The 12,007-nt window shown below is 35.2% G+C and overlaps 1 protein-coding gene across 3 annotated transcripts in view; it reads left to right on the plus strand.

Annotated features, from left to right (window-relative positions):
- YME1L (ATP-dependent zinc metalloprotease YME1L) overlaps positions 1–12,007 on the plus strand; it is a 76,224-nt gene that overhangs the window by 13,135 nt on the left and 51,082 nt on the right. For 2 of the 3 annotated variants that reach the window (XM_081735792.1, XM_081735793.1), the window contains exons 3-4: positions 1,012–1,378; positions 10,005–10,163. In XM_081735792.1, coding sequence (XP_081591918.1) covers positions 1,012–1,378; positions 10,005–10,163 — 526 coding nt within the window. The remainder of the gene's footprint in view (positions 1–1,011; positions 1,379–10,004; positions 10,164–12,007) is intronic. The other variant, XM_081735794.1, reaches the window with a different exon arrangement.

Below are 12,007 nucleotides of genomic sequence, written 5' to 3' on the forward strand. Positions count from 1 at the left end.
GATGAAATTCGCGAAGGTCGTCCAAAATCAGTTGTTATTCAAGAAAACATTGATGCTGTGCAAAACCTAATACTGCAAGATCGTCTTGTGACATACTGTGAGATTGAGGCAACCCTAGGCATTAGTTCCACCAGCATATATAAGATATTACATGATCATTTCGCTGTAAGAAAGATTTGTACTCGTTGTGGATCCAACATAATTTGACAAAAACTCAAAAAGAAGCTCGCGTCGATTGTTGCATACAAATACTTAATAAATACAATGGCGGTGCTTCAAAAGACATACATAAGATTGTAACAGGTGACGAATCATGGATGTATGCATATGAGCCGGAAAATAAACAGCAGTTGGCTGAATGGGTGTTTCAAGATTAACCAAATCCAACAAAAGTTGTTCGCGCTCGAAGCACATCGAAACAAATGGTCGCCTGCGTTTTCGGGAAAACTGGTCATGTGGCAACTGTGCCTTTAGAGGAACGTAGAACAGTCAACTCTGAATGGTACACAACAGTTTGTTTGCCGGAAGTCTTCGGTCAAATACGGAAAACAAACAAGCGCCATCGGATTATTCTTCATCAAGATAATGCGAGCTCTTACACACCTCGTCTAACAAGCGACTGTTTGAACACTCAAAAAATCGAATTGATGGGTCATCCGCCGTACAGTCCTGATTTGGCACCCAATGACTTCTTCTTGTTCCCGAATGTCAAGAATAATTTGCGTGGACAACGATTTTCGTCGGCCGTTGATCCATTCAAAAACCATATTATCGAGGTGTCTCAAGAAGATTGGAGAAAATGCTTTGACAAATGGTTCGAACGAATGCAAAAGTGTATTAATCATAAAGGAAAATATTTCGAAAAACAATAAATCAAGTTTCAATGACAAATTACTGTTTTTTCATTGTTAGGCTCAAAATATAAGTAGTGGCCCTCGTATTGTATTAATGTCAGCTATTTTTAATATGTGTAACTGATGGTTATTGCTAATTTTGTTTTCTTTCTTACAGGCAGTCAAGAACTGCAAAGAACACCAACTTCCCGATCTTCTTAGAGGAAAAGTCAACCCTGCTGACTTGAAGACATGCTTGGATATCAAATCATCAGATTTGTTGAGCAGAAACGTTGATGCATTTGACTTGCTTTTAGATTTGAAGAAACATTTGAGAGTGGAACAGATTAAAAGCACAAGGACTTGTAGAAGAAGGCCATCGTGGCATGTCTCATATACCTCGTCACACACGTTTTTTGAAAACAAATATGGTTTTCCCTTGTGCTCTATATTAGCACCTTTATCACTTAAAAATATCTCAATCGTTAGTGCATTCAGTGCGGATATTCGCCGTAGATCTCTGTGTCACACGCCTGTAAACTTGGGTAAGATAGTTTTATAATTTTCAAATAGAATGGTTAATTAATGAATTTCTTAAATGCAATGTAATAATTATATGTAGATTGAATTTCATAAATTCGGTTTTTTAAATATTGCTACCTATTGTTAGAAAATTTCCGTAGACGAACTGTGATTTAAAAGTTTTAATAATGTCAACAATACCAGTTTCTCGTACAGCGTAAATAAGCAATTAATTCCTTCAGAATTATTAAAAACATTTTACCTGTTATAATGCATATGAGAATGAGTTACGTATCAATTAAGAAAACTGGTACCGAGGCAAAAAACAACGTGTCTGTTGCCTAGCTAGCTGAGGAATATCTAAAATATACTGTACTAACCATCGCGATACGGAAAGTTCACAGTAATAGAAACTTCATGTATTATACATCATTTCGTGGTATCTTTTGTTCGGGACCTACACCTGCATTTGGTTGATCTGAGATGGTTCACCACGATTCAAGAAGCTGTGTTTACTTTGAATTAATTACAAATTCAGTAAGAATGTAGCTGAAAAAACAGGCCAATACTTTGAAATATCACAGCTTGACAACATTTTTGTAAACCGCCAATGTCATTAAAACTTTCTTTTGGGCGATCTTTTTAGATTCTGAAAAATTTACTTTTCATACACATGACATGAGATCGAAGAGCTTTTTATTCTTATTTCGCGTAAGAACCACAGAGTAGGCCTATCATTGACACTTTTTAAAACTCGATTCGTTAAGGAATCCATCCGTCAAGTTCCTTGATTTCCGTACTGATATCCAGTGTCACAGATATTTAAATAGATGTTGTTCTGAAGGTTCGTCAGCAGAATATATTTCGTTCGTTTTGTCTATGTAAAGTTTCAGAATCTCAAAGGCTTGATCCCTTTCCCCCAGAACCACAGCACTCAAATAACGCCAATAGAAACCTCCCGCTGGCAAAACACATTCACAATGCGTCCTACAATGTTGCCTTATGTTCTTCCAAATTGTCAATCAGGGTATATTACACACACAGTTTTTTGCAATCGATGCAGTGTCTCAAGAGTATATATATTATCACAACACGCTATATAAACCAGAAGTTGTTGAACTTACTAGCACTTCTGGTTTCAATACCGATTTTTAGAGCAAAAATTAAAATACGTTGAGAAACGGCTGTTTGCAATTGATTCAGCGTCCCAAGAATAGGTTCTATATCCTCCTCTAACCCTCTATTGATACCAGAAGTGGTTCAAATTAACGATTTTTTTGTTTCAACCTTTATCACGAGAGAAGAAAAACAGTAAGAGATAGTGAGTAATTCCTTCTTGATATGGATTCTGGAATGGGTTCTATCTGTGATCTTATTCCTCTATTAGAACCAGTAGTTAGTCTGCGATAAATGACACGAGTCTTTGGAGCGTATTTTGTGTGGCATTGTAATCGCAAATTTCTGTAAAGCTCATGGTCATTTGGTCATTTTCCTTATCTCATTTAGATAGGCGAAACGAGAGTTTAAACACTTAAATCTCGAACAAATGTTGAAGTATTTAGTTATCTTAGCTTTCTGAAGAATAGTATTAACAGTATTTGAAAATTAAAGATTTGGTTTCTACAGACTGAAGATTCGCTTTCTATAATCAACTTTAACACGATATCCGATTGGGGTAATAAACACACCTCACTATTATAATGTGAATCGTAAGTTGGAACAGAACAACCAACAAAGCTAACTGGAGTGTAGATAATAGGAATTCACATTACTGGGCAAATCTTTTTTGTAATAGTAAAATTTCAGCATTGAGAAAGCCTGTCATAATTTTTTTAAATACGAATGGGTTGTCAGTGTTACGAACACGATGTAAAATTTTTGAGAGCAATATGCGTACAGTACTTACCTTCTTTGCTCGAAATATTCAAAGGGAAAATTGTAATACTATTTTATTCAACAAAAGTAGAGATTTTATTATATTAAACAGACGGTATTTCAGAATTGCTAACAGTTAGTTAAAATTGTTATAAAACCACGTGAGAAACGTAAAACGAGATTAGGAGAGGAGAGATTGTAGCTACCTATAGCAGGCACTTGTATAGAGGTAGAGATGTTAATTTCTATTCCTTTCAAAGTGCTACATTGAAAAGCACAGATGATAATTCTTCTAGGAATGTTCAATCTTTCGTCCCTTTAATCATTAACAATACGACATGAGACTAACACCTTCAATAAAAATATTTTTTCTCGACGTCTTATGTGGACATGATGTAGTAATGTTCATTACTAAACTTATGTTATATGTGTCTAGTATTACTCTTTCTTGTATTTCTTTTTTCTTCATTCAGATTGTTTCAGAATCCTTTCTTCACGCATTGTGATGGCTCCATCACGCATTGTGTGATATTGTTATTATCGGTAGTATTTCAATGTTTTTGATTTTCTGTTGTTGTGCTTTTTTTTTTTTTTTTTTTTTTTCTTTAATGTGCTTTCAACCAGTAATAGAATGTTGCGTTTCGTATTGTGGTATCTCTTAAGCACGTCTTATATTACTATGGTGTCTGGCCGGTTATGATATACATATTTGTCAGTTAGTATTGTACTGTCCCAATAAAGTTTGTTTGTCTGTTCTGAGGATGACATTTGCAATGCTGTTCTTCTGGTTTCACTTTTTCCTTTATTTCTATTTCGTGGTTTATAATTTTTGTCAGTTCCTCAATAGTGTTAGAAATGGTATAGCAAACATGAGTAGCTTTACTTAAGTTCGTGCTATTGAGGTATGCTTTGCATATACAGTATGTATCTTTCCGTTTTTATTGGTTACTTTGTGTTATGTATCTTTCTGTAGCTCTACCCTATTAGTTGAAATCTAGATAATTGTATAATACGTTCAGCCTCTTGGCTTCCATTTTCTCGTTTGTAATTAACTTATTTTCTTTAATTATTTGTTACTCTTGGTTTATTATTGTAATTATAAAATAGATTTTTCATAAATTACTAGTAAAAAAAAACCCCATATATTACTGCTTGCAACACAATATTTTGCGTTCCTTTTCCAGCGTCTTTCATATAGAGTTCGTCTGAGTTCGAAGTGTAGCACGAGATTAACACCTCATGTGAACATATTAATGAACCATCTTTACCCATTTTTCTTCCCATCTTGGTCACCCCGTTTCACCTGTCCACGTCTGGTTTCCAGAAGTCCTTCCTTAATAGTACCTTACTTTACAAAATCTATGCGCTTCCCAAGTTTTAAATTTCTGTCTGAAGTATTTTCCTCTAGACGTTGATCAGTCAGTCAGTCAGTTCTTTTATATGTAGAGGTTATTAACAAGTGTAATGCATTTATTAATGTATTAGCGTAATTAGCTAGAGTGAATGTCTTCATAAGCAAAGTAATAAAATGCATTAAGTCCGACATAAGTAAAATCAGACTAGTCTTATTGACACCTCAGATTCCGTAACTAAACTTTGAGGTGGACGAAAATATCAGCTCATTTTTATATCTTTTTTCGTAACTTAAATAGTTGAATACTTGAAACTTGAATAGTTGAATACTTATAAAGTCTATAGTTTAAACTTGAAAAGATATCTTCCAGTGAGCAGCGATTACAAGGAATGGCCAGGTAGAGGTACGCATTCCACGGACAACTTGGAAGCAGTTGCAATCATATTTGTTGTCTTTTTCTTAGACATAATATTGTTCTGTATGAAGATTTGATATGCCTTGATTATAACAAAAATAATTGAAGCTACTGTTGTATATCACTCGGGTATGACTGCCAGCCTAGTGCAAATATATTCTGCATTTCGTAAATGTTTCAGATGTTTTGACAGTAGCCCACATGTATCTGTGGTTAATTTAGAGGTTGATTGGCTTTTAAATTTCTTATAAAAATGATATCCAAGTATTTTTCTATGTATGTATCCAAATACATGTTTAAAAAAAATAACTACTAGGCAAAAAGGTGTTCGTGTGTCAGTCATATTGAATGTTATGACAGAATAATGTGGTCAGGCTAATGATGCCTGGGCAGGTATCAAGAGAGAAAACATTAGACATATGGCCACTAATAATAATAATCCACCATAGCTTATTATTATTATTATTTAAAAGAAAAAAGAAAGCAGAAGGAAGAATGTTGCATGCGGTTTAGTTTATATTCCTCTCACGGTTATTACCAAATGTAAAAATATGTGTGTGTTTTCCCATCTTTTTCCGAAGTAAAAAGTAGAGTCTGGTTGGAGACAAAGTTCTGTCCAAGAGACCCGGGTTCGATTCCCGGCGGGAGCTCGTGGTTCGGATTCCACGTTAATCAGGAGTTCCACGTCTCATATAACCTCGCTGCTGAAAGGGACGCTAAACTAAAATCGATTCGAAAATTCTGTCAGAGGTTGAGATATGATGGTCTTCATGTCCGGGAATGGGTAAAGTTTAGAATTTTATGTATTGCAGGAGTAATTGTGTTCGTTGGTGAAACAGGAGTTTGGTTTTTTGTGGTATAGACCAGATGACAGTATTACAGTTCGTATCAGAGTAACCCAGTCCCATTTATCTCTGTCTTCTATTCTTGTACATTGGAGAATATACAATCGATATACGTCTACAGATAAGAAGATAATCTGAGCTGGGGGGGGGGGGGATTTTGAGCTACTGATGTTTTAGAGTTTCTGATTATTTTAAAACACACCCTGTATTGTGTATGGTATACATTATACCTCATTACAATGGTGATGAAATGGGCTTTCTGTGAGTATGCAGTAAATTATGGTATACGAGTCCCTTTTTCCAATCTATTTTCGGTTCACGTATGAAAACACTGTCACAAGATACTTCATTGTTTGTCTAACATGTTTTCTAGATCACATGCTATTTAATAGTAGCCTGTATATATATAGCATATATACATAGATAGGGTGGGCCTTTTATCTTGATACTCCCTTGTAACTTTAAACTAATGGACAAAAATATTGAAATTTTGTGCTTGAAATGCCGGCTGAGAGAGATTGTTTGGCATACTCCGTGATACTACAAAGTTAACCGAGTTGCCAACTCAACATAGTTTTTTTTTTTTTTTTTTTTTTTTCAAATAGCACTACGTCAGGTTAAAACACTTCAAATTTATGTATTAAATGAAAACATACAATATCACGCAATGCAGTGTTGGTAATGAAGGACGCTACTTCAAACATAAAACACATACAAACTACAGTATTGCAAAGTATTGCAAGTAATGCATAAGCTACAGTATTGCAAACATAAAACAACCAAATTTTGTAAGGTTAAACAACAGTAATAACACAAGTGAGACGGACGCGGTAATACGGATTCAAAGTACTTTAAAATCGAATACTATGGTCATCACATGACGTATTCCGAATAAGTAGAAACAAAGCTAAAGGAATTAAATGTTTGACTTTTTTCAAAGGACTTCATTTCGGGGAAATGTTTAGATAAGTATTACATCCAGATATGTACTTAGTTTTCAGTAGATAAAGATCATAATGCTGTTTACAGCAATCATGTATCTGTACCTCAAACCATTCCAAAGATACGAAAAAAAATTGTAAAATTTGATGTATTGCTTAAAATGATGTATTTGTGGAAACATTTTTAAAAGAATTTTGGATTTACTTTGCTCTTATAACATCACAATATTTTTTAGTAGATGTAATTACAACAAGATCTCGGCATTACATAATTTTAACCAGTGTTGCATACTTCAACAGTTTTTATCTTAGAGATATCAAATTGCTGTGAATGACATTGTAATTTTCACATCTATTGAAAACCATCTATGCAATTGGATGACGTTCTTATCTAAGCAGATTTTTTTTTTTTAATAAATGATTTTGAAAAAATAAATAAATAAATTTTCAGTCCGTTGTAACTTCGAGCCTATTCATTTGAAATCTGTCATTTCATGATCATAGTGTTAGACACTAAGGTACTTGGGATATGCATTGTTCCATCTGTTTCATTTGCGTTGCTACTGCTGCAGAGGCCACCAAAATATGTTTGTGATATCGTAGCGTCCTAGTTTGCAACACTGAATAATAAATGTAACATTTTAAGTGTTTGTTTAACATGTGGATTTAAAACATTTAATTACTTAACGTAGTATCCTTTGAAAAAATACAACTTTATATTGAGTTTTAGCAACATTGTTAACCTTGTGACATAACAGAGTATGCCGAACAATTTTCCCCTGTCGATATTTGTATGGTACAAAATTTCAGCGTTTTTTGTTCATTAGTTAGGAAGTTACAAGGGTACATCAAGATAAATAGTTCATCCTTTATAATATAAAATTTCAGGATACGTATGCCGTTTGCCAATTGAGTGTGTCAGTGTTTTATTACAATATGAGGTATAGACCATGTGTTCATACGATTTTTTTTAAAAGTTAAAATTACCTTCCCCTGCAACGTTGATATTTCCTACCCGGAACCCCATATATAGCTGGATATTAGAAGAGATATAACATTTGTAATTGGATAACATATCAGAGTTGAGTAGCGAGCTTTTCTTTGTATGGCGATATGTTTAGTTTTGCTTCAATTTTAGGAGTATTTTCAGGTTTATGAGGACTTACTTAGTTTAAAACTGTTTCAGTTCGAGGAGCGGTCAATAAGTTTTCGTCCTCACTGTGAAGGGGTTGAGGAAGGGCCAAATGCAGACATAGCATTACTCTTCCTCTACATAGTCACCAAGCAAAGTAACACATTTCTGCAACTGGTCTTTCAGTTTCCACAACCTCTCTTGGGTGGAAAATCAGTGCTTCACTGGAGCAATGACCTCCGCATCTAAAGAAAAACACCGTCCTTTCAGAGACTGTTTCAGTTTTGGAAACATGAAGGAATCTGACGGCACGAGGTCAGGTGAATATGCAGGATGGGGGAGTAAATTGGTACCCTAGGCGTTGGACAAGATTCATGGTTTCCTGGTTTTCGTGAGCGAGAGCATTGTCAACTAACAGGCAAACATCACGGCGCTTTTCCTTTTGGGCATCGCGAACTTTTTCCATCATACGTCTGTAATAGGTTCCAGTCAAACTATGCGCATAAGTTAGATACTCTAAGAATAACGCCTTTGCAACCCCATAAAACTGAAAGTATGACAATCTTAGCTGCATACGGGCCTTTTTAGGGGTTGGGAAGCTGCTGTGTTTCCACTGTTTACTCATCATTTTAGTCTCTGGGTCAAAGTGATATACCAAACATTCATCCATTGTCACGAGACGATCGAAAAAAAACGTTATCATTGGGTATACAAAAAGCCAACACTTCCGATGCACAATTAGCGTGTTGCTATTTTTGAAAAGGAATGAGTAACCTGGGAACCCACAGTGCGGACTCTTTGGATAGGTGAAGATGATCATACAAGACAGTGGATACTGAGCCATGGGATGTCTTCAACTCATTAACAGTAGTATTTCTGGTTATTCGTCTGTCGTCCATCACTAGGAGTTCTACTTTCAGAATCATGTCACGGAACACGGTCTTCCCTCTAGATTCGTCCTCCAAACTCATCCGTCCATATTTCAGCTGTCTCTTCCATGTTTTAATTGTGCTTAAAGATGGGCACTTTTCACCATAAACAGTTTTCATACTGCATAGGTGTCTTTTGCTTTTATCCCATTTACATGGAGGAGCTTTATGACCACACGATATTTCACTTTTGCCACTTCTACAATTTCACTCTTTCCAGGCGCCATATCTTCAACAGTTTTGAACCTAGGAGGATAAAATTGACACATTAGTCTCATCAGACATTGCTGCATTTCGTACATAATTTGCATACAAATAGCTAAAACATATCTGTATGAGGGCAAAAATACATTGACCGCCCCTTGTACAACCGTTGAAATAAAATAGTTGAAGCAATACTAATAAAGCTCTTGCTAAAGGACAAACTATTATAGATAAGGAACAGTTTTGTAATTATTTTGCATGCATTACGTTGATTTATAAATAACTTCGGAGAAATGAAGAATCAGTTAATTTCTGCCGTTAAACAAATAAATGGCTTCAAGCTCAGAAAGAATGAGATGCAATGCAGCTTCATTCAGGATGTCTAATTTAGTGAATCTCTGATTCTGGAAGCTATAAATGGTAATAGATTAAGGGTTTTAAGAATCTTAAAATAAAAGTAATAAACGTAAACCACTGAATGTCTATCATTACAAACTAACAATGGTTTTCGTTCTTTACTTAGTGATTTAGTGCCTTGAACTAAAAAGTTTCAGCAAATGTTATCTCGAACTTAATTGTGTTGTATATATATCGGAATTGTAGTATCATGAAGATTGCGGTCACATGTTGTTTTGTTTAGTTAATTCTATTGCAAAACTGCTTAAAATACTATTTAAACACACATACATAAAATATTCATATGTAATAATATGAAGTAGGTTTGTGGTGTGCTTCTGCTTAATATTGTATGCATTTATTAAATGTTGCATTTCAATTACGTGTAGTAATTCATTTGTTGCTTTTTATTTTTGAAGTATCTATTGCTTGAAACGATATTTTAGGGGTTTTATGTAAACGAAATAGTATTAGTAAATGCACTGTAGTTAGTTTGTTAAAGGATATTTTTTTATTGGGGAAATTAAGTCTGTATATTATTGCTGTATTTCATGGTAGATATCCAGGTTCGTAGTTTCAAGACTGAACGAGGAGTACAGCTAGAACAGATGCGAAGTCCGAGCCTGTTAATGCGCTTACGAGATCTTTTACGTATTCCAGGGAGTTCTTCTACTCAAGACAAAATACCAGATCCAGAGCATACGGATAAACTTAAATGTAAGTTTGTTACTAGTCCTATTTATCATACTTTTTATGTTGCTAAGATAGATTTCTGTTTTATTGCATTTAAGTTCATTCTGTTTTATTTCATGAAAAACGAGTAGAATTTTAAATTGCGTGCATTTTTTTTTACATCTAAATTCATTTCTATATAGTCCAGAGTATTTTTGTCGTTTTATGTGGCAAATGCCAAACATTTCACAGTACAATTTCTTTCCTGTTTCCTACCCATATAAATGGATATAAGGGATATAAATCTTTTTGCTGCTGAAAAACAGGCTTTATATATGTGCAGACATTGTGTTTGATTGAGCCTTCAGAATTGATGCCTATGTGAAATTTCCTAATTATAATATCGGAGGTCCACAAGTAAAGGTGCCTACAAAGCATAATTTGCAGCTGTACTTGAGGTACCTTATTCAGTTCATTTCCTTACAATTTAGCTTTCTCATCACCAAAATAGGAAAATAGATGAATATATATATATATAATTAAAAATAAATATAATGATATTTATGTGTGCGAACTCCCACTAGACCGCTGCGCCATTTTGATTATTTTTGGTTCATAAGTGGATCATGGTCTATCCTTTTTTTTTTTTTTTTTTTTAATCATGTTATTCTGATTAAAACGTATATCCAAAGGGGGAACGGAAAATCATAATATATGCGAAAACTTTAGTCTCTCACGAGCCCGTCAACTTACAAGGGAGGATCATAAACTAAGGTTACAAGGCTGATATTTCTGGAGTGTCTTCTGTTATAGAGAAATGAGGAGTGTGAGGTAATTTTAATACATGGAGATTGCAGCTGTGCAGAGTTTCAGACGGCGCTAGTTGTAGATAAACCCAAATGGCAACTCGCTTGGGAAACTGGTCTCGCGAAGAAGTCCGCTGTTATTTGATTGCTGTGGGCGAAACATGTAACCACGCCTGAAATTCACCGGTAGCTGGTGGATGTTTAAGAAATGACGTTAGCGTGTCGCAGAATGGTGTCGAAAGTTTGCGGCTGGTAGAGAAAACGTCACCGACAAGTAGCGCAGTCCCTGGCTTGGTCATCATCGAACAACCTCTCGATAGCCCGGACCTTGCTCCAAGCACTTGAAGGAGCACCTAGGAGGCCGTCGCTTCGCTTCAGACGAGGAGGTGAAACATTTCGTGACAATGTGGCTGAACTCGCAAGGGCCGGGTTTTTACCAGGACGGAATCTTCAAAACTCACCCAACGATGCAATAAGTACTTCAACTGATATGAAGACTGGCGAAAAATAACCTAATGTATTACTATCTGTTGGCTGTTTCACTGCAGGCATTTTAACGTTACTTCTTGATCACTCCTCATAGAAAGATGAAACTATATATATATATAAAACATAATCATATAAAATCAGTAAAAAATAAAGGGATACATGTTCCAGTGTCTCTCAAAATTTCTGTTTTAAGGGGGGTGGGGACGAAACAGAAAGGGGATGGGGAGTTAAAACAGTTCAACTAAATTTGGTGCACATGTGACTTACAAGCTGGAAAAAATTCCGTAGGAGTCAGACATCCCTAGGGAGAGGGTGAAAAGGGAGTTAAAAATAGTCAAAAACGATTAATATTAATGTCGAATCCGTAGTTTTCGGTGTCGCTGAGATGAATAATCACACTTCCAGCCGTTTAAGTCCAAGTTCAGCCTCCATTGGCATGGATAATAAGAAGGAGCGAAAAACAAAATTAAAAAATAACCGAGATTATTGCTGGACATTAAAGGTGAGTAGTTTTTAGGGTCTTGGAAATAATGGCGTACTCATTTGTAATGACTTTTAGAACATAGTACGCACCTGAAGCTGGATTTTTATCAT

Source organism: Thermobia domestica, chromosome 13 (assembly GCF_964235325.1).
Source record: "Thermobia domestica chromosome 13, izTheDome1.hap1.1, whole genome shotgun sequence".
Taxonomy (NCBI): Eukaryota; Metazoa; Arthropoda; class Insecta; order Zygentoma; family Lepismatidae; genus Thermobia; species Thermobia domestica.